Raw genomic sequence first — 24,866 nt, 5'->3', positions numbered from 1 at the left:
ACTCCCGTGATGAGGGAGCACCCAGCACCCACACCTGAAACCGGGGAGGGGGGAGGGGGGGGCTTCGACGGGGGGATGGATGTCAGGGGTTCAGGAGCAGAGACGCAGAGAAGGGAGGAGACAGAGAGCGAGGGGGAGGAATACGAAGGAAGGATGAGTGGGGATGACGACCCGAGATCACTGAGCCTGTCCAGTGAATCCGAGGATTCCCAGAAGGGAGCGCCAGCGGTCAGAGCAAGGGGGGAAAGCAGGGGGACACCCCAGGAAGAAGGGGGCAGAGAGGGATCAGAGAGCAGCAGCTGGAGATCAGGCCCCACGTGCCCAGCTGGGAGCAGCGGGGAGAAAGGGGACCAGACATCGGGTTCCGGAGGCTTTCAGCAGGAGGGAGGGCATGAGTCAGGAGTAGTCACGCCCACCTCAGGGAGCGACGAAACGGTCAAGAGGAAGGTAGAAAGTTGGGCGCGCGCGCCAAGTTCAAATGCAGCGGAAGCTGGCGCAGTGAGCAGCCCGGAGAGTGAGCCAGGTCCCAAAGCCCGCCGCAAGGAGGCGGAAGGGTCCGGGGGGTCCGCGTCAGAAGAGAGTAGGAAAGAAGAGACCCCGGGGGGCAGAAGGACCCAGAGACGGAGGGAAAGGCGCAGGAGGTGGAGCAAGGCTAGGGTATTAAGCTGGTGTGCAAGAGGCGGAGACTCAGACGGGTCTTCGCCGGTCTGACATAGAAGACGTAGGGCTGCACATTGCAGTTCGGAAATGGAACCTGTAACCCAATAAAGACTCTTATAACGTGAACGCTGGCTAGCGTGGTCCTATGTGAGCTGGGACTGGGTGGCAGCCCTGACAAGCGCTTATGCAAAATCACACTTATGTGGTATGTCTGTACATCAGGCAGCGCTCCTGGCAAGACCTCGGAGGACTGACTCACTTACTGATCCAGCATTCAGTTTGGTGGCAAGTGTGTTTGTAGCACCAGCTGTGAAGTGGTGGTACAAACACGGTAGAGCAGATGCGGGTGGCGCTGTGGTCTAAACCACGGAGCCTCTTGGGCTTGATGATCAGAAGGTTGGCGGTTCGAATCCCCATAACAGGGGCTCTCATTGCTCTGCCCCAGATCCTGCCAGACTAGCAGTTCAAAAGCATCCCAGTGCAAGTAGATAAACAGGCACCGCTGCAGCGGGAAGGTAAATGGTGTTTCCGTGTGCTCTGGCTTCCGTCATGGTGTTTCTTGCGCCAGAAGCGGTTTAGTCATGCTGGCCACAATACCCGGAAAGCTGTCTGTGGACAAACGCCGGCTCCCTTGGCCTGAAAGCGAGATCAGCATGGCAACCCCATAGTTGCCTTTGACTGGACTTAATCACCCAGGGGACTTAACCACCCGGGGTCTTTTACCTTTACCTTTTACAAATGTGGTGATTCATGATGCAACAAAAGAACCTATAATGAAAACAATGTGGTTCACCAAGGGGAAAGCAAAGGAGACACAGAACCGATCCAAGAGGGAACACTGCCTTGGCAATGGACCTAGTAATGGATCACCACCCTTTCTCTTTCTCCCTAGGTGCGGGTGGAGCTGATACACAACCCAGCCTTCTGCAGCGCCTCCACTGCCAAGGAAAGATACCGACATCAGGTCACTGTTAAAGGCCAGTCCTCCAGGGCGGTGCCATTTGTGGTTGTTCCGCTGCATCTGGGACTGCATGACATCGAGGTCAAAGCAGCTGTCAGGGGACAGTTTGTGTCTGATGGTGTGAAGAAGAAGCTGAAAGTTGTGGTATGTAATATGTCCAGTGAAAAAGAGCTTCTGAATACCAGCTGCTGAGAATCACAAGTGGGGAGAGTGCTGTTGTGTTCATGTCCTCCTTGTAGACTTTCATATGCATCTGTTTGGCTACTGGGACTAGATGGGCCTGTGGACTGAGCCAACAGGGATCACCTTAGGGAGGCAGTAGGATGGGAAACAATGGCTTTAAACATGAGAAAATAATTGGGGAAACATACTCCTGCCAACCTAGCAGTTCGAAAGCACGTCAAAGTGCAAGTAGATAAATAGGTACCGCTCCAGCGGGAAGGTAAACAGCGTTTCCGTGCGCTGCTCTGGTTCGCTAGAAGCGGCTTAGTCATGCTGGCCACATGACCCAGAAGCTGTACGCCGGCTCCCTCGGCCAATAAAACAAGATGAGCGCCGCAACCCCAGAGTCGGCCACGACTGGACCCAATGGTCAGGGGTCCCTTTACCTTTACCTAGTTGGTGATTACAGACTTTTTTGCACCTTTACAATAGTATCTGAACACCATGGAAATTCAGTAGAACTCTGGTTTGCACCATAGTGCATGAGCTATGAGCTTCTTCAGTTCTAGGCAGTACATTCAAGCCATCGCCTATTTTCCAATGCCTGTCGTCTGTCAGTTGACCACACGAGGGCATATTTGCATTTTTCTTTTTTAATCCAAGGAAGTACGGCTGGCTAGGGCAGTTTAAGTTTAACTGGATATTTTGGAGAGAAATCCTGTTTTTGTTCTTTGTAGCCCTACGTAATTCCATATCAATGGTTCTTCCTCAGCGTTGTCACGTTCTGTTATTAGCTTTTTTCAGTGCCATGCCGCTAATTTAACACACTTACCTCACTGCCCATGGAACCTTTGTCATCAGCCCATAAACCTGGGGACACTCTGCTTCCAGCAAAAATAAGAAAAACATGTGATCCGCTTGCTTCTCTTCCCCCCCACACATTTCCCTGGCATAATTTGATTACTGCTGCACTTTGACTAAACGTTGTTTCCATGTATAGCTCAGAAGTAGGCATCACTAAGTGCAAAGGAGCTTCCTTCCAGGTACATCTACCGAGAGAGGAGAGTGAGTTCCATCTGGGAATAAAAAGGAGCAACAATAAAAATGAAATGGGATGGGACAAGCACTATGTAGAATCGTGGTGGGCACAAGGAGGTGGGGGCATGAAAGCCCGGAAACCTGATATAATCCGAAAACTAGGATATGCCAAATGCACACTGCATGGCGCAGTGGAATGTAATTGTTTTAGAAAACATTTTTGCACTGCTATCGGCGGCAGGCCTTAGCTCTAGGAAAACCGAAATTTCAGTAGGAAAGTGTAAACATTGTATGTGGGGCTTTTTTTATCATCCATAACTCACTGAAACACAGTTCTCTCAGGTGGGCACCATTGCCATTTTAAGAGAACAAGGGAGGTGGTCATGGCGAGTTCCGGCACCTCTTTTTCTAGAAGAATAGCACTGAGTATGGTTCATACCCTAAAAACTGAGCCTTTGGGGTGGTATATAAACTTAATTAAGAACATAAATGGGAACAACTTTAGCTATTCAGGGTATTTAATGATAACTGCAACCTCCACTTGAATAGCTAGGGGTGGGGAAATGTTTGCAAAACAATGCAGATCCCATGACTTTCTGTGGGGTTTGCTCAGGATGAAATTCTGCTGCACTGAATGCACTGTTAATTGGTGGGTGGCTGGGTGTTTTGCACGGCGTGCCATTTGGATTTCCCAAATTTAGATTACTGCTGTAGAGGAGGATGCTTTTCACAAGTACCTCAAGGTCTGAAAAGAGCTCTCTCTCCTCCTGGTGGGCTCTGTCAGCTTGCTAGGACACAGGTGGGCTTCCTAGGGCATCAGGGCTGACCTAAGAGTTGACGGAATGGAATCTGTGACTATCCAGCTGTGGTGGCAAAGCACCATTAAGGACAGGTTGGTGCTGCCTATGGATGAGGGACTATGGACCCCAACCCAGGATTGCTACAGTGCCTTAGCTACTGGGCATTTATGCGGCTGACCTGAACCTATTCCTGTGTTATATCCAGGCACAAACATGTGATTGAGTCATACTGCATTTGCAACAGAAGCTAGATCTGATGCATATGTTTGCCCTGTCCTGCTGCCTTTTTGAATTGCTCTTTGATGCCATGTTAAGTAATATTTGCAGTGAGACTTGTTCTGTTCTTTCTTCTTGCCCCAGCCTGAAGGGATGCAGAGAAAACTTGTGACTACCATTGTGCTGGATCCAGCTAAAGCGAACAGCGGTAACACTCATTCTTCAGCTTCCCTTTTCCTTCTTTTTCTTCACCCTTGGAAAACTGGATTGACTGGAACCCAAGTCAATCCTAGACTTACTTTAAATTGTATATTTTTCTGCTGCTGCTTCCTCCCCTGTTTCCCCCTTCTTAAATATTTATTCATTAACATTTCTAAACATTTTTTTTAAACTTTCATTTTAACCCAACTCTTAAAGTTTCAAGTTAGTGCCAATGTATTTTAAAAACTTAAATATTTATACATAGTTAGACAAGTAGTCTAACTACTTTTAAAATGAAAGTAAAAAAAAATGTTTCTTTTTAGTTAGACTACTTATATTTGTAATAGCTTAACCAAAACTAGTTCATGCCAACCTAGCAGTTCGAAAGCATGTCAAAGTACAAGTAGATAAATAGGTACTGCTCTGGCGGGAAGGTGAACGGCGTTTCCGTGCACTGCTCTGGTTGGCCAGAAGCAGCTTAGTCATCCTGGCCACATGACCGGAAGCCAATAAAGTGAGATGAGCCGCAACCCCAGAGTCGGTCACGACTGGACCTAATGGTCCGGGGTCCCTTTACCTTTAACCAAAACTAGTACCGGTAACTTTTCCAAAGGGTATACAAGCCACACTGAACACCCTGGGACTTATTTCTGTGTGACCCAGAATGAGTATTACTATGATGGGCAATTGCCCAATTTATTAAAACAAGAAAACAGAATTGACTCTAGATCCAAAGATTCCTTATATCTGCTGTTTGTTAATGAAAAAGCTTGAATTCTGTCATAGCAACCTAGGAGTTACAGTATCTGGTCCCATATTCCTCTGGGTGAAGGAATGCTCTTTGAGGGTGTCAATCTCCGTAGAACCATTGAGTGTTAATAACTGCACATGCACAAGCAGATCAATTAATCAATCTAATTCTTGGAAAAAATAAGAGGGAACATGGGAAGGTGAGGATTCCTGATCCTTTGGGTATCCTCCACAGATACAATGGTACCTCTGGTTGCGAACGGAATCCATTCCGGAGCCCCATTCACAACATGAGCAGAACGCAACACGCGTCTGCAGGTCATGATTCGCTGCGTCTTCGTATGCGCGTGACGTCATTCTGAGTGTATGCACATGTGCGAGTGGCGAAACCCGGTAGTAACCCATTCCGTTACTTCTGGGTTGCCGCAGGACGCAACCTGAAACGCATAACAAGAGGTATGATTGTAATGTTTCTGTCTCGTAATTTTCCTTCTTTTCCTCCCTTTCTTCAGATGGAGTCCAGGAAGAACAGGTCCAAGCCAAAGATTTAAGTGATATCGTTCCCGGCACAGAGCCTGAGACCAAAATTTCTCTCCAAGGCAAGAACCAGTTATTTTAACATGCAGAAGACTAGGCTTGTAGAAATGAGAATGATCAGAACCCTACCCTGCTCTACCTTTGCGAGCAGCCCACCGGCACGAGGAATACCCTCGGTGCCTGAATTGATCCATACAGCAGGCAGGGCCTCCTCTGCTGATCTCAGTGAGTGTGGCAGGTGGACAAAAGTTTAAAGGCTTTCAAGGGAATAAACCTTGAATTAGGCTTGGAAGCTACCGTATTTTTCGCTCTATAACACGCACCCGACCATAACACGCATGTAGTTTTTAGAGGAGGAAAATCCGTAGGCATGCCACCCGTAGGCATTCCCTCCATAACACGCACAGACATTTCCCCTTACTTTTTAGGAGGAAAAAAGTGAGTGTTATGGTGCAAAAAATATGGTAATTATACCAAGCTCCTGGTGCAAAGGGACAAGGGTGACAGAGAAGAAAACTAGCTGGAAGAAGGAGGCAAGAGCTGTCTGTGCTTAGGATCCAGCTAGGCTAAGATTGCAACCCCTACAAGGTCTCTACTGGCTTTCTGCCTGCTTGGGTTCACATATTTGCTGCTGTTGTTCTTTTTGTGGTCAGGAGACCCCGTGGCTCAGATTATTGAAGACTCAATTGATGGGACCAAACTGAACCACCTCATTGTAACGCCCTCTGGCTGTGGGGAGCAGAACATGATCACCATGACGCCATCGGTTATTGCAACCCACTACCTCGACACCACAGGGCAGTGGGAGAAGCTTGGGGTGGATCGCCGCTCCGTTGCAGTCAATCAGATCATGCAAGGTAAGACAATCGGGTGTCTCCAGAGCTGTTCCTCCTCTGGCTCTTGCAAAGGTCTGTCCATGGCTTCTTGAGTTGTTCAACCATAGAAACATTGAGTTCAGAATCCTCCTAGATTAAGAATGCCACAGAACTGCCTATGCCTCATAGTGGCGGTGCCTGTTCTGCTCTGTGTTAAGATCTTGATGGGGCAAAGCAACCCTGTTCCTCAGCTGGTGTTCTGCCAAAGCTACAAAGAGACCAGAAGGGAAAGCTGAAAAGGACACAAGGAAAAAGGCATATGCAAAGGAAGAGCAGATGAGGCAGTGCAGCAATTAAATACAGTGGTACCTCAGGTTACAGACACTTCAGTTACAGACGCTTCAAGTTACAGACTCCGCTAACCCAGAAATAGTACCTCGGGTTAAGAACTTTGCTTCAGGATAAGAACAGAAATTGTGCAGTGGCGGCACGGCGGCAGTGGAAGGCACCATTAGCTAAAGTGGTACCTCAGTTTAAGAACAGTTTCAGGTTAAGAATGGACCTCCAGAACAAATTAAGTTCTTAACCTGAGGTACCACTGTAAAAGGGGGATGGAGCAAAGTTTATTTCTGTTCAGGGTGAGTGCCAGTTGCCTGTCTGGATACATTTGTCTAAGCCAGGCATGTCCAAAGTCCATTTCGGGGGCCTAATCCAGCCCGCCAGTCAGTTTAATCCGGCCCCTGTGGCAGTTTATGTCCTGGGGTAAAAACCTCAACAACTTCAGTCCTAAAAAAATCTCAACAAGTTTGGAGGTAAGATCATGAAAAAGCTCAACAACTGCAATCCTAAAAAAAAAGGTCAACAACGTTGGTCGGCCCTTTGGTCAGCCTTTCACTTCATCAAATTTGGCTCTCTTTGAAAAAAGTTTGGACACAACTGGTCTAACCATGGATAGGCAACCTAAGGCCCGGGGGCCGGATCTGGCCCAATCGCCTTCTCAATCCAGCCCGCGGACGGTCTGGGAATCGGCGTGTTTTTACATGAGTAGAATGTGTCCTTTTATTTAAAATGCATCTCTGGGTTATTTGTGGGGCATAGGAATTCGTTCATATATTTTACCCCCAAAGTATAGTCCTGCCCGCTACAAGGTCTGAGGGACAGTGGACCGGCCCCCTGCTGAAAAAGTTTGCTGACCCCTCTAAGCAGCTGGAGCAGCATTACAGAGTTCTGTTTCTCCTCCTCTCTTTCTAGGTTACGCCCAGCAGATGGTGTACAAGAAAGCAGACCACTCCTATGCTGCTTTTAAAGACCGCAAGGCTAGCACTTGGTAAGGGCAGTATTCGTATGGCTGTATACTTTCAGATCTCCAGTAGACTTTGCAACAGCTTTTCCCCCTTGTATACTATTGACCATCTAATATTTTCATTCTCTTGCTCTCGCTAGCTAACTCTTCACCTTTTCCTTCTCTTCACTCCTTTTGGCATGCTTTGTCCAAAATGCCAATTCCCTTTCCCCCAGCAGTGCCATTTTTTGTCTCGCTGCTCCCTACCATTGGAACAATCAGATATTTCAGGCAAAAATACCTAATACAGCATCCATATTTCCAGCTACTCAGTGTTCCAAAGCTCTACCCCAATGGTAGAGGTGGGGGACATATTTGTCCACTTTGAATTTTAATGTGAACCTACCAAATTTTCACTTCCCATTCCAGTATGCATTGAAACACAAATTATTATTATTATTATTATTATTATTATTATTATTATTATTATTATTATTATTTTACCAACTTTGGCTAGCACAACAGCTACATCTATACTTGTGCAGGGACAGCCTTGCCACTGTGACTCAAGGATAGGTAACTTCAAGGTTGGACTGCTATAATGCACTCTGTATGGGGCTGCCCTTAATTCTGGTCCAGAGCTGCAGCTAGTGAAAAACGCAGCATCTATGCTACTCAGAAGTATGGTCTTATTTTATGGACTTTACAATATGGACCTTACTCTTAGCATTGGCTGTCAATAAGATTCTGGGTCATGTTGAGAGTTTTGGTCTTGACCTACAAAGGGCTACGCAACTTGGGATTAGGATACCTGAAGGCATCTCTCTCCTTACTGTCACCCATGAAACCTCAGTTAACAGGAACCAAGGGCAGGGCTCTCTCTGTGGTGGTCTGCTAATTCCGGAACCACTTTTCCTCTGAGTTTTGGCAAGCCCTCACATGAATGGAACGGCCTTTCAGTGTCTATTAAAACCACACCTGTGCTCCCAGGCCTTTGCTTATCGGTAATTCCATAATGTTGTTATATATTTATATTTTTAATTCTGTTCTGGGTCAGCTGCATTTTATTCTGTGCCGCGGATTTGAATGTTGGATGGTTATTCTATATTATGAATGATAGATTATAATTCTATATTATGTTAAGATGTCATCTGGAAGGTGGTCTAGAAATGTTTTAAGAAATAACTACAGTGGTCGCTTGGGTTGCGAACGTGATCCATGCAGGATGCATGCTCGCAACCCGCATCTGCGCACATTCGGGTTGCAATTTGGCGCTTCTGCACATGCATGACCGCCGAAACCTGGAAGTAACCCGTTCCAGTACTTCCGGGTTTCAGCTGTCTGCAACCCGAAAAAATGCAACCTGAAGCGGCTGTAACCCGAGGTATGACTGTATTCCTATTTTCCTAGAGCAGATTGGATCTCTGTGTTATCAACAACCCTTTTAAAACTAAAATAGTAATGTAGTTATTACAGTCTGGATTTTATGCGTTTCCTTTCCTTTTGACCTCGCTGTTTACAATACCCCACATACCATGTGTATTTAAACCTGCACTGCAGGATAGGACACCCTGCATCTGACGAAGTAGACTCTAATTCACAAAAGCTTGTGCCACAATACATTTGCTAGTCTTTACAGTGCTAAAAGGCTCTATTCTGTTCATGATCAGATGGCTGAGCTGAAGCATCTTATTCTTTGCAGGCTAACAGCTTACGTCGTAAAGGTCTTTGCCATGGCTAACAAAATAGTAAACACTATTAACAACGAGGTGGTCTGTGGAGGTGTGAAGTGGCTAATTCTGGAGAGGCAAAAGCCAGATGGAATTTTTCATGAAGATGCCCCTGTGATCCACGGAGAGATGGTGGTACGCTTTCTTTCTGCCGCTTGTCCTTTCTGATAATAAATCCATGTATTTTCTGGTTCCTAATTCAGAAGAATCAGTTGATAGACTGTCTTGCAGGCAGGTGGTCCTTCAAGCCTTTTCTCCACTGACAGTTTCCTGCAGGCCAGGTTCTTTATGGAGGGGTTCACAAAGAGGACATGGTGGTGAGACACACCCCTACCTACCACTGTGGCTGCTGTGTTACTTTTCTGCAGTGCTATTGTTGTGCAAACCACCAAGGCAAATAGCTTCTCAGGGGATATGCAATCTGCAAAAGATGGGAGAAAGCGGAAGACATCTTTTAAAATATGTTGGGTTCTTAATTTTCTAAGGTGGTCAAATTTCTGGTACGTTCAGGCTTGCTTCCACTGCCTCCACACCACCCCCAACTGCCTGTACTTCTGAGCTATGTTTTTGGTGGGAGATCTGTTTGTGTGAACCAAACACTTTCAATTGTTCTTGCCTCCCCCCCCCTTTTGCTTCTTTCTAGGGAGGTTATAAGGGTGCTGAAACAGATGCATCATTAACTGCTTTCGTCCTGATTGCATTGCTGGAGTCCAAATACATCTGCAAGGAGCAAGTCAATGTAAGTATCCTTGAAGTGGCAAGAGACATTATAAGGTATGGTCACCTTGAAAATCAATGACTTCCCTTCTTCTCTTTCCATGGTTCATTTTGCATACCATACATCCCTGCATATTTCACATGAACTAAACCAATTTGGTAATCCATTGTTACACCCATCAAAACTGATTTACACTGTTGAATTTATCTTAATGCTACCAGCGTTTTTAAATCAACACAATTTTCACTCATATATTGAATAAACATTTCCCAGTCTTCTTTAAACGTACATTCTTCTTGTTCTCTTAATCTATAAATTAAATCTGCAAGCTGCGCGTATTCCATCAGTTTAAGTTGCCATTCTTCTTTCGTTGGGACCTCGCTTGTTTTCCATTTTGGGGCTAACAAAACACAGGCCACAGTAGTAGCATACAGAAATAGTCTTTTTTGACACATGGAAATTTCCCTCTGAACTATCCCCAACACAAAGGACTCTGGTTTTTTTTGGAAAGGTACTTTAAAACATTTTTTCCCAATTTATTATATATCATTTCCCAATACTCTTTTACAACATAATCACATGCTCAGTTCTTTCTCACGTTGTCCACTTTTTGCTACTTCCTCCCTGTTAACCTAGTCATAAGCAGAACCATAACCTTAAAAGCCTTTGGGACCCAAGGGAGCGACTAAACTAGCACGCCTGTGCTGCATCATGCCTTCATTTCAGTAAGGCTTTGGGTGCCTTTTAGTGAGTTGCATAATCGCTCTTTCCCCCCATGTAGCACTAGCTCACAGTTTAGGGGATGGGGAGCTGAAAGGAGAGCAGAAATTGGAGACCACTTGCAGTGATGTAGTGGTCAATAAGCAGCCAATATGGTGAGGTGGCACTGTGGGTTAAACCCCAGAGCCTAGGGCTTGCCGGTCAGAAGGTTGGCGGTTCGAATCCCCGCGACGGGGTGAGCTCCCGTTGCTCGGTCCCTGCTCCTGCCAACCTAGCAGTTCGAAAGCATGTCAAAGTGCAAGTAGATAAATAGGTACCACTCCAGCGGAAAGGTAAACTGCGTTTTTGTGCACTGCTCTGGTTCGCCAGAAGTGGCTTAGTCATGCTGGCCACATGACCCGGAAGCTGTACGCCGGCTCCCTTGGCCAATAAAACGAGATGAGCACCACAACCCCAGAGTCGGCCCCGACTGGACCTAATGGTCAGGGGTCCCTTTACCTTTACTTTTATGGTGAGGTAGAACCGTCTTTCCAATTCCAGTATCACTGCAGTTTAGCTGGATGGGGTTAGTCAGGGCAGCAGCGAGGTTGAGGTTGCTCAGGCATGCCACTTGAGCCAATCCTGTGCTTCCACCAGTGAGCTGGTGGCAGCCCAGATGCTGTCACCTCCCTACTTGAACTCTATCCAGGTAAGTTGCAGTGACAGTGACACAGGCTGCTGCTTCCCGATGGTGGTGGTGAAAATCACCAAAAAGGTTCAGTGTATATGTGTGTTTCTTACTGACGGGTGGCAGCATGGTTTTCTGTTTAGTTTTGGTGATGGAACTCCTCATTTCCCTTCAGAATTTAGCATCATTCCAGATAAGAATAGTTATCTCCATTGATGACCACTTTTGCAGCAGAAATGAATCCCCTCACCCTCCTTTGCCTGGGGCCGACACTGTCTCTGGGAGGCATTGGAAGCGCCACTCCTCTCTCCCCAATGGGCCACCCCATATTTCACCAGCCACAAATGGGGTTGTGAGAGAGGAGAGGGCATTTTGGCCTCACCTTTCTTCAAGCCCAAAGCACCATACAATTATGATAGCTGCAGATATTTGTGTGTTTTACATCTGGTTAGATGTGACTTAATTGGCTTTTGCTTATGGAAGTTGTCTTGGGCATTTCTATAGGTTTTGAAATTGGAAAGTTGGGGTATTAATCTATAAACGAGGAAGATTATGGCTGAGATAGCTGCATAAGCTGGTCTCTGAGGATCTGCTGCCTGCCGTAGGAGTGCCCGTTTGTTCCCATTATGCTTTGCTTGCAGTGGCGTAGCGTGGGTTGTCAGCACCCGGGGCAAGGCAAGTAATTTGCGCCCCCTAACCCGTGGATTTGCGCCCCCTAACCCTAACCCCCAGATGTTGCGCCCGGTGCAGCCGACCCCCCCTGCACCCCCACGCTACGCCACTGTTTGCTTGTATATTGTTTGTATATTTCTAAACCAAAGGAGACTGATCTCAGTAGTGCTTCCCCTGGAACTTCTCACTGCTCAGAAGCGCTGGAGCACATAACAATGTGTTTCCTCCCCCAGACACTCCTAACATATCTACTTCTCTTGTCTTCTCTTTATCCAGATTCTAGAGAGCAGCATCACCAAAGCTTCTGAGTATTTATTAAAGCAATATGGGACATTGCAAAGACCTTACACCGTGGCCCTCACAGCTTATGCTTTAGCCCTGGCAGGAAGGCTTAATGATGACAAGGTACTCATGGAAGCATCAAGAGGTACGTTTGCGGCAGCACACTCAATGCAAGAAAAAACATGGTCAGGTTTTGAAGATGAGCTGCTCATGTAAGGAGATGCTTGGAAGACTTCTAGGAAGGAGGACAGTGGCAGCAGCCAGGCCAAAAGCAGCCTGTAAGTGGCTGCCCTGTGGGAACTGGGAATGCTTTCCAGAGTACCAAGAGAGTATATCCTGACTCCATGCACCCTTCCCTCTCCCTCCTGGCTGCCTTGTTCCTTCTGCTGTTGGGGAGAAATGGAAAGGTTGTGTCTGCAGAGCAGCAAGAGAAGGAAAGGGCCCCGTGGTGGTTGTGGGTGCCAAATGAAGCCAAATACAACAGTGGAGGGGAAAGGGACTTTTTGCTTTTGCTTTATTTGTTGGAAGGGGATGCATGGGCCGACGAGGAGAAGAAGCAATGTTTGAGTCCCAGACGCTAAGTTTATGGAATCAGTGTGTGAAGCCTGAAAAAGAGTGGATGAAATGCTGCGTGGTTGTGGGTGGTTGTGCTTGTGTGGATGAGCCTCAGGGCTGTCTTTTAATGGTTGCTGGCTTCTTCCTTTAAACAAGGGGGATGGTCTAGATGACACTTGGGATCCCTTCCAATTCTACCATTCTATGACAAATGAATGTTTTGTTTCTTGCACTGGTTTTCAAAATTCTGTGACTTCATTAATTCTCTTCCATAGCTGTTGTAAATTTGTTCATAAACATACCATAGCATCACAGCAGCTTGGCCAATGGCTGGGGGAGGTAGGAGGCTTGCAGGCAAGTGAGAGGCAGTTTTTAGTTTATAATGTATTGTATAGTACATTGATAATCTCTGAATGGAAACTGGTGGGAATTGGGTGGATCCTTTGGACACTGAGCTCATCCACCCACCGGGATTTGTTTAATGAGGATCTGTTTCATTGCTGGTATATAGATAAGAATCGCTGGGAGGAATATAATGCTCGCACCTACAACATCGAAGGCACATCCTATGCTCTGCTGGCCTTGCTGAAAATGAGAAAATTTGATGGTGTTGGTCCCATAGTCAAGTGGCTGACGGAGCAGAAGTATTATGGAGGGACATATGGACAAACCCAGGTGATTGTTTGCTTTATTCTCCTTCTGCTGCTGCCAACAGCAGTTGGACTGCTTAAAAACTGAACTGTAGCCTGTATTTGACCTAGTTCTTAGTGCTCAGCCTGGTCTAGGCTATACCACTTTAGTTTGCTGGTGGAGGCTCTTATGATAGAATGCTTTACCTGCAGAATAAAAGGGATGCAGATGGAGCTGTGGTCTAAACCACTGACCCTCTTGGGCTTGCTGATCAGAAGGTCAGCAGTTCGAATCCACACAACAGGGTGAGCTCCCATTGCTCTGTCCCAGCTCCTGGCAACCCAGCAATGTGAGTAGATAAATAGGTACCAGTGCGGCAGGAACGTAAACAGCATTTCCGTGCGCTCTGGCACTTGTCAAGGTGTTCTGTTGCGCCAGAAGCTGTTTAGTCATGCTGGCCACACGACCTGGAAAGCTGTCTGTGGACAAACACCTGAAAGCAAGATGAGCACCATACCCCAAAGACTTAACCGTCCAGGGGTCCTTTACCTTTTTACCTTTACCTGCAGAATACAAAACAATTCCCTGGCTATTTGCTCTGATTTAGCACTAAAGAACATTTTTTCCCTGGGAAAGGACTGGGGCAAGGGAAAGATTGCTCAGACCCATGCTTTCTAGGAACAAGGACATAAGAAAGTGTGGAGGAGCCCTAAATTAGACATGCCTATTAATTTTGGCTCTCCAGCCAAACAGTATGGCCTGGACTCATCTAAGATGCTGCATGTGTGTAACAAGGTTTGTTTGTGCAGTGGGGCTTTTCTAGAGGATTCGGGGAACTCACAGAACAGGTTTAGGGGGAACAGGTGAGGGGGAGTCCCATTATACCAGTACAAATGGTTCTGTGTAGTCACTTAGAGCTTCATTGAATTCTACCCTGTGTACAGAAATTCATATACAGTGGTGCCTCGCAAGATGAAAAGAATCCGTTCTGTGATTCTCTTCGTCTAGCGGTTTTTTCGTCTTGCAAAGCAAGCCCATTGAAGGATTAGTGGATTAGCGCTATTAGCGCTATCTGCGGCTTTTAGCGGCTTATCTGCTGATCGGATCAGCTGATAAGCGGCTCAGCGGCTTAGAAAAAGGGGAGAGGAAAAAAAAACAGCAGGAACTCGCAAGACATTGTCGTCTTGCGAAGCAAGCCCATAGGAAATTCGTTTTGCGAAGCACCTCCAAAACGGAAAACTCTTTCGTCTAGCGAGTTTTCCATCTTGCGAGGCATTCATCTTGCGGGGCACCACTGTATTAGGGGAAAGTTAACAGGAATGCATATATTAGTAAAAATAATACACAAAAGCACACTATATTAGGAGAACCTATTTGTAAAAATGTTTCAGAACACAAAAAAATGTCAGTTAGGAGAAATTTTCACCAACTTACAAGTTGTTGTGGAAATTTGCAGAACTGAATTTAAGTTTGGGGAAATGAGAAACTTGAGAGAGACCCAAATTGACAGATTTGTCCCTGCGTGTGCTCCAGTTTCCTGGTAACCTCCATTAGCAAACTGTCATTTCCTCTATGTCTAGGTGGGCACCACAAGCTGAACTCACTGAACTCCCATCTTCTTCCTCCCATTTCAGGCAACCATCATGGTATTCCAAGCTCTTGCCCAGTATGAGATCGACGTCCCTACCCATAAGGACCTGAACTTGGATGTTTCTATTAAACTGCCAGAACGTCAAAATCCATTTACTGTCAGGATTGAGTATGCGAATGCCCTCATTACCCGGTCAACAGAGGTACAGCATTGTTTTTACTTCCATTGTCTCCTAAGACACATACACATTAAATGTTTATTTATTTGTATCCCACCTCTAGTTCAAGCCACGCTACAACAGGGGGGAAAACAACAGTGACAATAATCAGTACAATGACATCAGTCAGTAAAGAACACAATCCAAAAGCATACTAACCCTCTTTGTTTCTTTAGACCAAGCTCAATCAAGATTTCACCGTGAAAGCAACTGGCACAGGAAAAGCAACTATGACAGTTGTGACGGTATATAATGCAAAGATACGGGAGGAGGCAGAGCAGTGCAAGAATTTTTCTCTGCGAGTTTCTGTTGAAGATGTCCCACTGTGTAAGTTTGAGTGGTGGGTTTAGATTTTCTAGAACTACATGTGCTTCCCAGAAGACTGATGGGCTAGGGGATTGTTTTCTGAAATCAGTAGAATAATAGAATTGTAGAGTTGGAAGGTACAACAAGGGTCATTCAGCAATGCAGGAATCACAGCTAAAGAATCTGTGACAGATACCAACCTCTCTTTAGAAACCTCAAATGCAGGAGAATCCATCACCTTCTGAGGTAGTCTATTACGCTGTCAAACAGCTATCACCATCAGGAAGTTTTTCATAATTTTTAGAATTCCCTTTATTGTAATTTGAAACCCTCTGGAAGAGGAGGAAACAAGCTTGCTTCGTCTTCCATGTGGCTGCACTTCAGATACTTGAAGATGGCTATCAGATCATCCCTCAGTCTTCTTTTCTTCAGACTAAACATACCCAGCTCCTTCAACCATTCCTCATAAGGCATGGTTTCCAGACCCCTGATCATCTTATTTGCTCTTCTCTGCACACATTCTATCTTGTCAATATCCTTCTTAAACAACGGGACCCTGAACTGGGCACGGTACTCCAGGTGTACCTGTACAAAGAGTGGTCTTGCTTGTTTATCTACTGCTTAAAGAAATTCGTAAAAATTAACCAGGTGAATATGGGTAGAATGGTGCAAAAAACAAACAAACCCCATTTGAAAACTAGGTCAGAGTACAGAGAGAAGAAAAAGGCAAAAGATCTTGGAAAAGGAAGGTGAGACAATGACAGAAGGAGGGATAGTGCAAGATTTACCCAAAAACAATCCTATAAATAGTTGTATCTTTTAAAAATATTAGGTAGAACAAAACAAACAAAAAAAGAATTTAGACAGTGTGCCCTGTATAATCTGCCAGTCTGAACTGAGACACTGCTTGGCTTGTTCAATACCACTCACTCTAATGGTCCCAGAAAATGAACTTTGAACAAGTCCTCCAAACAACATCAAAAAGCACCTCCAGGGAAGAGAGCACTGCAGACTTCAGATGTTAAAATGTCCAAATTGAACAGCAATTGCAAGGGCCAAGCTAGATGTGACAGCAGCAAATGTTTGTCTAATTGTGTGTCTGGGATGGGTGGGTCTGGTGTTAAAATAAGTAGGGACATGTGGGTAAAGCTGCATAGACCCCCTCCTCCCCCTCCCCTCCCCTCTTTGCACTCATTTGCCCCAACTCCTTCTCCCCGACCCCAGTCCAGTTGTGATACTGGAAGCAAGCTTGAGACCAGAGAAGTTGTTGGACTCCAAGTCTCATCAGCCGCAGACAGCATGGCAAGTGGTCCCATTCCATGGCAGGGATGAAGGGTTGTGGTCCAACAACATCTGGAGAGCCACACATCCCCAGTCATGGCCACGACATTCTTTGGGAAGGGGCCTATTAGTTGGATAGGCCAGCAATGGCAAGTATGGATCTTAGTTGGACAATCAAGCCTGTGTTACTCTTTTTTGAGTCACACTGCAAGGAATTTCCACAAAGTGACTAATTCTTTGTGCTTCCCCCCCAATTACAAGTTAAAGGTCAGGAAAAGGGAGCCAAAGGAGCAGTCAAGATCAACATCTGCACCAGGTGAGCATTTGGGGCTTTCAAGATAGACCTGGGTCACCATCACTGAACATTCAAAGCAACGACTGGGAGAAGCAGAAATCGTTGCTTAACAACCATAGGCTTCTCTGGTTTCAGGAGTTTGAGATATTTGGATTTGGATTTGTAGGGCGGTTGACTGTACCATACTCTCTGGGCTTATCTGCAGTTACCTTTCCTTCATGCTTTCCAGGCATGGCTTGAACTTTATAGCTTCATATCCAAGTACTCTCCCCCACCCCACCCCCGGAGATTTCCCCGCGAAAACCCACTTTTACCACTGAATTGGAGCAAAACCACAAAGCTCCAGGGAACACTTGGACACGGAGCTTTGAAGCGTTGGCCTGTGCCTGGAAAGTGTGGGGCAAAAGGAAAGCATGGATAAACCCTCAGCCTGCAAAAGGAACACAAGATACAGTGGTGCCCCGCAAGATGAATGCCTCGCAAGACGGAAAACTCGCTAGACGAAAGAGTATTCCGTTTTGGAGGTGCTTCGCAAAACGAATCTCCTATGGGCTTGCTTCGTAAGACGACAATGTCTTGCGAGTTCTTGCGGGGTTTTTCCCCCTCCCCCCTTTTTCTAAGCCGCTAAGCCGCTTATCAGCTGACCCGATCAGCAGATAAGCCGCTAAAAGCCGCTAATAGCGCTAATCCGCTAATCTGTCAATGGGCTTGCTTTGCAAGACGAAAAAACCGCTAGACGAAGAGAATCACAGAACGGATTCTTTACATCTTGCAAGGCACCACTGTAAAGGAATGATTCCAATTCTGAACACCAGAGAGTCTACTGAAATAGCTAAACCATCGAGATTTTAAGCCACGGTAGGTTCAATTGTGGTTTTGCAGTTTGTATTGCACACCTACATAACCACTGTGCATCAAGCAAGCTGCCCAGGGCCGTCTTAAGCATATCCGGCACTGTGGTGCAAAGATCCCTCCGACGCCCCACTCCCCGACAACTCCAAAACAAGGGAGGGGGCGGTAGAAAATGTCCTCTGCCTCCCCCACTGCCCTGATCTCCAGCGTGGTGGTGGCGATTGAGCAGGAAAATGTGCTGGCGGACATGCTCTCCAGCGCCAGGGCGCCAGAGAAGGCAGCCTGGGAAGGCTGTGCGCCGCCTTTCACCAGGAAGCAGGAGGAGGACAATGACCAGGAGCAGGGCTGTCTTCAGCAGGTGCAGAGGCTAAGCCTCTGTGGGGATCGCTCTCCTCTTGCGGAGGCTTGGGAAGGAAGCTGCATGCCCGCCAGGCATATAGTTGGCGGGGCACAGCTGGCAGACGTGCAGGGAAAGGGGAGGCTGACGGCAAAGCTGCGCAGCTCCCCCACTCGCTAGGGCACCCCTGGCACAATGAACCACTAACACCAATGGGAAAGACGGCTCTGAAGCTGTCCAAATTTTTTTAAAGGAAAAAAAGAGCACAAATACGAAGTGTTCAATGACTCCCCCCCCCCAAATAACAGAAAGAACACCTCCTCCCACGCCAGCCTGCCTGTTTGTTAAGATCTGCTTGGTGGAGTGAGGTTCGCATACAGTGACCCACAGAATGGCCTTGCCAGGCACACCTTGCCTTTGCATTATTTTCATTTAGATGGGAGGGAGAGGCACACTTTTTTGTCCCGATGAAATGGACAGCGATGCTATATTTTCACTTCTGCTGCCTGTTCTGCAATTGCAATTGACTTTAGCATGCTGGTTGACATATTGTTTTAAATTGTTATTGGTAATTCTGATGTTAATGGCAATGAAATCCATTCTGGCGTCATTTTCCCTGTCCCTCATTCTAGGTATCTTGGAAAGGTTGATGCTGCAATGTCAATCATTGATGTCTCCATGCTTACTGGCTTTTCACCTGACACTGGAGATCTTAAGAGGGTAGGCAAGCTTTCCTTGGCGCTGGAGATGACTGCTTCAGTTGTTCTTTGAGAATATTGCACTAGAAAATTCACTGCGGTCAGCAAAAAAACTTGGAATTACATCCACAGGAAGAATGGATTAGGGTTTGTCATAAATGTGCCACCAGTTCTCCTGCTATGAGGCAGCAGCTTACTAGACTGGGTGCAACAGAGGATCATAGAATTATAGAGTTGGAAGGGGTTCCAAAGGCCATCTAGTCCAACCCCCTGCAAGGCAGGAATCTCAGCTAGAGCATCCATGACAGGTGGCCATCCAACCTCTGCTTAAAAACCCCCAAGGAAGGAGAGTCCACCACCTCTCCTGGGAGTCTGTTCCATGCAGGAATTTCAACATTCCTCCTGCCTTGGGAGAAATGACTGAGGGTTCTGTGGAATTTCCCTAAGAAACTTCTCTAACCGTATGAAAATTCATCCTACCTCTCTTGAAATTCCTCAGATACATACCATATTTTTCCGCGTACTGGATGAGGTTTTTCGACACAAAAAGGGAAAAAAACTGGGGTCGTCCAATACACGGATAGTGGCATGGGGGGAGGAGATGCTGCTGTGTGTGGGGAGCGATCTGGGGGCACTGGCTGGCAGTGCACAGCGTCCCCCGACGCCGCTGCACATGGGAAGCACTCCCTGGATCGTTTCCCGCGCGCAGCAGCGTGGGGGAAGGTGCCCTCCACCCAACAGGCTGGCTGGAGCGCAACTTCCCTTGATGTGGTTGTGCACAGGAAATGATCTAGGGAGTGTTTCCCGCCTGCAGCTGCGTGGGGGGAGAGGCTCAACAACTTTGGGCCATCTCCCCTCATTTTCTTAAAATTGAGTCCCCCAAAATAGGGGGGAGTCTTACCGTATTTTTCGCCCTATAGGACACACTTTTTCCCCTCCAAAAATGAAGGGGAAATGTGGGTGCGTCCTATGGGGCGAATGCAGGCTTTCGCTGAAGCCTGGAAAGCGAGAGGGGTCACTGCGCACCGACCCCTCTCGCTCTCCAGGCTTCAGGAGAGCCGCAGCGCCAGCCCCACAAGGTCGGGGGACAGCGGGGAGGCGGAACGCGTCTTCCCGCTGTCCCCGGACCTGGTATGCAGGCGGGCGGCGGGGAGAAGAGCGCTTCTCTCCACTGCCTGCCCCGCAAGCTCCGGGGACAGCTGGGAGGCGCAGCGCGTCTTCCCGCTGTCCCCGGACCTGGTCTGCAGGCGGGCGGCGGGGAGAAGAGCGCTTCTCCCTGCTGCTGGCCCCACAAGCGCCTGGGGGGAAAAAATAACCCCCCCTTTATTTCCCCCCCAAAAAACTTGGTGCGTCCTATGGGCCAGTGCGTCCTATGGGGCGAAAAATACGGTATATATGGAGGAATCTAATAGACAGAAAATTACGGTATATTGAGCCTCCAGATTTCCTCTAGATGAAATGCTCTACCCCTGAGGGGTTGCATGCGTGGGTTAACTCCAACCCTTGGTGCCAATGATGTCAATTGTTCTCATTCTGTGTTCAGCTTTCTGAGGGAGTCGACAGATACATCTCCAAGTTTGACATCAACGACGCCATGTCTGAAAAAGGGAACCTCATCATCTATCTGGACAAGGTAAATACTTGCTGGAGAGGTTCTGGGAATAACTGGCATAACTAAATGTAACTGTGCTAGACTAACACTGGTGTGCATCTGTGAGTTAGAGGGTGGGTTATGCGTATACATTTTACAGGGTTTTTTTATTTTCTTGAGCTGGCACAAGAAGCATTTTGTCTTCATGGGCATACACACTAGTCCCCGTGTAATTTGAGAAGGTGTTATCATTCTGTATTTTGAATCATGAGGTAAATTATTTGCTTCAGGGTGCCTAATAAGCTTCCTGGGTCAGGCAGGCCTTAAACACAGGTCTTCCCAGCCCAAAGTAAAGGCTGTTGTGTATCTTTTAAGAATAGCATAGGACTTAGACACGGGTGGCACTGTGGTCTAAACCACTGAGCCTCTTGGGCTTGCTGATTGGAAGGTCGGCGGTTTGAATCCCCACAACAGGGTAAGCTCCCGTTGCTCGGTCCCAGCTCCTGCCAACCTAGCAGTTCAAAAGCACGTCAAAGTGCAAGTAGATAAATAGGTACCGCTCCGGCGGGAAGGTAGACCGTGTTTCCATGTGCTTCTCTGGTTCGCCAGAAGTGGCTTAGTCATTCTGGCCACATGACCTGGAAGCTGTACGCTGGCTCCCTCAGCCAATAAAGCGAGATGAGCACCGCAACCTCAGAGTCGTCCGCAACTGGACCTAATGGTCAGGGGTCCCTTTACCTTTACCTAGGACTTAGGAAAAGCCACATAGTGAAATTCTATCTTAGAGCTGTGTAGTGTAGGAGGAAGCTAGAGTTGGTAGTTTTTTTTTTCTTTTCTACGCACAACTCTTAAAATTATAGGAACACTTTCAGGTTCAGTTTAGGTGCACAGTCTTAGGGTTTAGAAATCATGAACGTATGGAGCTTGTATGGATTTTCTTCTCTGGTGGAAGACTGGCACCCAAAGACTTGTTCTTTCTTTTCTCTTCCCATCCTAGGTTTCTCATGAAGAAGATGAATGTTTTCAATTTAAAGCTTACAAGTATTTTGAAGCTGGTCTCATTCAGCCTGGATCTGTCAAGGTGTACAGCTATTATAATCTAGGTAATGGCAACGTCAGGATAAGTTGAAAGCTGCCCTCAGTTGTGTATCTTAGGGCCTGATCCCTACAGCTTTGTGTAAAACTGGGACTTTGGGCTCTGGTGAACTTGAGGACATAAAATACAAGCTGGATTCTCTTAACATTACATACAGCTCTTCCTGTGGACCCAGCCAGATAGGTGTATTGACCAAATAGCATGCACATAACTTTTATGAATGCAGAATTGAGCAATATATCACATAAAAACATCAAAAGGTAATGACATGAGAGCAGAGACCCACAAGTAGTGCAGCTCAGCAACATCCAGCCCTAAGACATCCCTGCTCTAAGCAGCCAGATACAGTGGTACCTCATGTTACAAACACTTCGGGTTACAGACTCTGCTAACCTGGAAGTAGTCTCTCGGGTTAAGAATTTTACCTTAGGATGAGAACAGAAATTGCACGGTGGTGGCGCGGCAGCAGCGGGAGGCCCCATTAGCTAAAGTGGTACCTCAGGTTAAGAACGGTTTCAAGTTGAGAACGGACCTCCAGAATGAATTAAGTACGTAACCAGAGGTACCAATGTATACCGTATTTTTCTCTGTATAAGACTAGGTCCCCCCCCCTCATAAATCATGTCAAAAACTAGGGGTGTCTTATAGACTGAAAAATACGGTAATTTCCTTCCAAGGGCAGTGAACAAAACCAGGGTGGCTTGGCTCCTGTTTTCCTCCTCTAGCACTAACCCACCCAGGGTGTGTGGGCACATAGGAAAGACAGAATACTATAGAAACGTGAGTAATTGTCCTAATCAGCTTTGCTGCAGCATGCAAGAGTGGAGTTTTTGGTGGCTTCTTGGGCAGGATGGGCCCATGCCAAGGTATTTTGCCAAAGAGCTCACCTGCTTGATGGGATACCTGCTCGCTCTTTAAGGTCTCTTTCGGTGTTATAGGGCCAGGGAGGGTGAGCTGGCCACTGACAGGCTCAACCTGGGCTGCCAAGCCCTTTTAACCGAGCACTGGTGGCTCCACCAAACTCAGATCGACATCTGCTGAAAATATTTGCCCACAGTCTCCCCTGTAATGCAATTGTCAGAAAGAACAATAAACCACATTTTCCAAGTGACTTCTGAATTATATCTGCGGTTCCTTAGCCATGCTTAAGCCCAGGAACTCCGGGGTCCTTCGTGGCAGCACTGACATTTGTGCTTGGTCAATTTGTGCAGCAAAATACACTTCCAGCCTCAGACCGTTACCTGAAGAATAGAGTACAGAACTTGAAGAGAATGCTGGGGTACTACTCTCTCCTTTCCATGTGACCATTTAAAGAAACCTTCTTCATGGGTTTCCCTGCATTAAGTCAGGGTGATGTATCACTAATATTCCGCTTGGGAGAAATGGGTCATTTCCTAAGGCTTATCTTATGCAATCAACCCCCCATCAGAAAATCAAATTGGTGAGGCACACAGGCGTGTCAGTGTGGAAGTAAGGACCTCTCTTTTCATTCCTCCTTTCAGATGAGCAATGCACCAAGTTCTACCATCCCTCCAAAGGGAGTGGCCTCCTCGATAAGATATGCCATGGTGATGTTTGCCGGTGTGCTGAAGGTAAGGCAGGGGGTAAAGCAGAGATACTGATTCCAGTCACCCAAACACAGCTCTGGGGATGCGGGGAGGGTTGGTCAGCATGGAAACAAAGGTCCTGTAGACAGACATTTGTGATTTCTGAATTACAGGAATTAATCTAGGGTGTATCCATGATCTAAGGTGCCATAGCAAGGGATGGGGTTGCTATTAAAAGAACCTGGTCTTTACAAGGTTTTGTAAAATCTCTACTGATGGGTTTGGACTTGGTTTGAGCTCTAGCACTTTATATTATCTGATGAAAAATAGCAAAATTTTCAGCTGGAGGGAGCGGCAGGTTCCTTTCTTTTACATTTACCAAATATATATTTCAGTGTATAGTATCTTTATAATACTAACGGGTAATGCACAATAAAAATAATCTAAAATACAGTCAGATGCCACAGTAATATTGAATATATTCTTTTTTCTTGAAGTTATAATTAACTTCAAGTCTCTACATACCATCTCCTAAAATATGACAACCCTCCCAACAATTTTACTTCAGTGTCAAGAAGGTGTCAAATAGTTCCATTTTAAACTTTTGTTTGATAAATGTAAAAGAGGGATTTTTCAAAGCTGAAAATTCTTTTTAACAGGCAAAGACGTCACTAGCCTCACAGTTATATATATACATAAAATTGTAGGGCTGTCATCAGGGTGCAGTTTGAGTGGATGAGAACAGGCAGCTGCTCCAACTCCAGTATGATGGCAGTCAGGCGAGTGGGAAGCATGGGTGGCTGGTGACTCAGGGGGTGCCAGATTTTAGCGGTGCACAGGACTCCGCTGAAATTTGGGAGACCAAAGTCTGCCACTGCAGGGAGAGGTGGGTGAGGTGGGCCTTAGGTTTGGACTCAGGGCTGGATTTAGGTTTGATGAGGCCCTAAGCTACTGAAGGTAATGAGGCCCTTTATATGTCCAGCTGTCCTTTGTCAACAACAAATTGTCGCTGTTTTTTGTGTTGAATATATGCTATACGGTAATTTATGGATCTAATAGGTATCTAAAGCCATTTGCACATAACAAAGTACATATTTTATCAAAGTAATTGTTGAACTGAAATACAATTAAGAAGAAATATATTAATAGTGAAATACAATTAAGAAGTATATTAATAGTGAAATAATTATTAAGCTCTAACTTAAAATGATTGGGGGCCCATAGGAGCCTACACAACATAAAACACTGTTGCTGTATGTAGGTTTTGTTTTATTTATTTTTTTATCTTATATTTTGGAAATGTACATCCAGTTCTTTTTTCCTTTTTTGGGGGGGGGTCCCCAAGAAGTGGGGCCCTAAGCTATAGCTTGTTTCGCTTATACGTAAATCTGGCATTCGTGGCACTGGAAACAGGGTTGGTGGGTAGGTGAGCAGAGCCACCATTTGCAATCGAAGAGGTGATGTCTCCTCACTGAATTCTCTCTGCAGTGTCTTAAAACCTCCTGGGGTAGACTCATGACTATGCAAAGATTATGGCAATGGTGAATAATTGCTAGGGCTGCTGCTGGAACCCAGCCCTAATTTGAAAACCCGGCAGCCGCAATTATCACATCGGTTTAATAATACTCCCAGAAACAATCGGGGACTTCTAGGGAGATC

General features: G+C 46.4%; 1 protein-coding gene across 1 annotated transcript in view; it reads left to right on the top strand.

The window, feature by feature from the left end:
* LOC309522327 (venom factor-like) overlaps positions 1-24,866 on the top strand; it is a 69,054-nt gene that overhangs the window by 37,275 nt on the left and 6,913 nt on the right. The window contains exons 21-36 of the mRNA XM_082205591.1: positions 1,553-1,765; positions 3,982-4,045; positions 5,301-5,387; positions 5,979-6,182; positions 7,392-7,467; positions 9,125-9,287; positions 9,796-9,891; positions 12,206-12,356; positions 13,278-13,441; positions 15,031-15,189; positions 15,381-15,531; positions 17,053-17,107; positions 18,908-18,995; positions 20,517-20,606; positions 21,562-21,667; positions 23,163-23,252. Coding sequence (XP_082061717.1) covers positions 1,553-1,765; positions 3,982-4,045; positions 5,301-5,387; positions 5,979-6,182; positions 7,392-7,467; positions 9,125-9,287; positions 9,796-9,891; positions 12,206-12,356; positions 13,278-13,441; positions 15,031-15,189; positions 15,381-15,531; positions 17,053-17,107; positions 18,908-18,995; positions 20,517-20,606; positions 21,562-21,667; positions 23,163-23,252 — 1,957 coding nt within the window. The remainder of the gene's footprint in view (positions 1-1,552; positions 1,766-3,981; positions 4,046-5,300; positions 5,388-5,978; positions 6,183-7,391; positions 7,468-9,124; positions 9,288-9,795; positions 9,892-12,205; positions 12,357-13,277; positions 13,442-15,030; positions 15,190-15,380; positions 15,532-17,052; positions 17,108-18,907; positions 18,996-20,516; positions 20,607-21,561; positions 21,668-23,162; positions 23,253-24,866) is intronic.

The sequence above is a fragment of the Podarcis vaucheri genome (genome assembly GCF_965113315.1).
Source record: "Podarcis vaucheri genome assembly, chromosome: 17".
NCBI classification, from domain to species: Eukaryota; Metazoa; Chordata; class Lepidosauria; order Squamata; family Lacertidae; genus Podarcis; species Podarcis vaucheri.
This window is presented reverse-complemented; position numbering and strand designations above follow the sequence as displayed.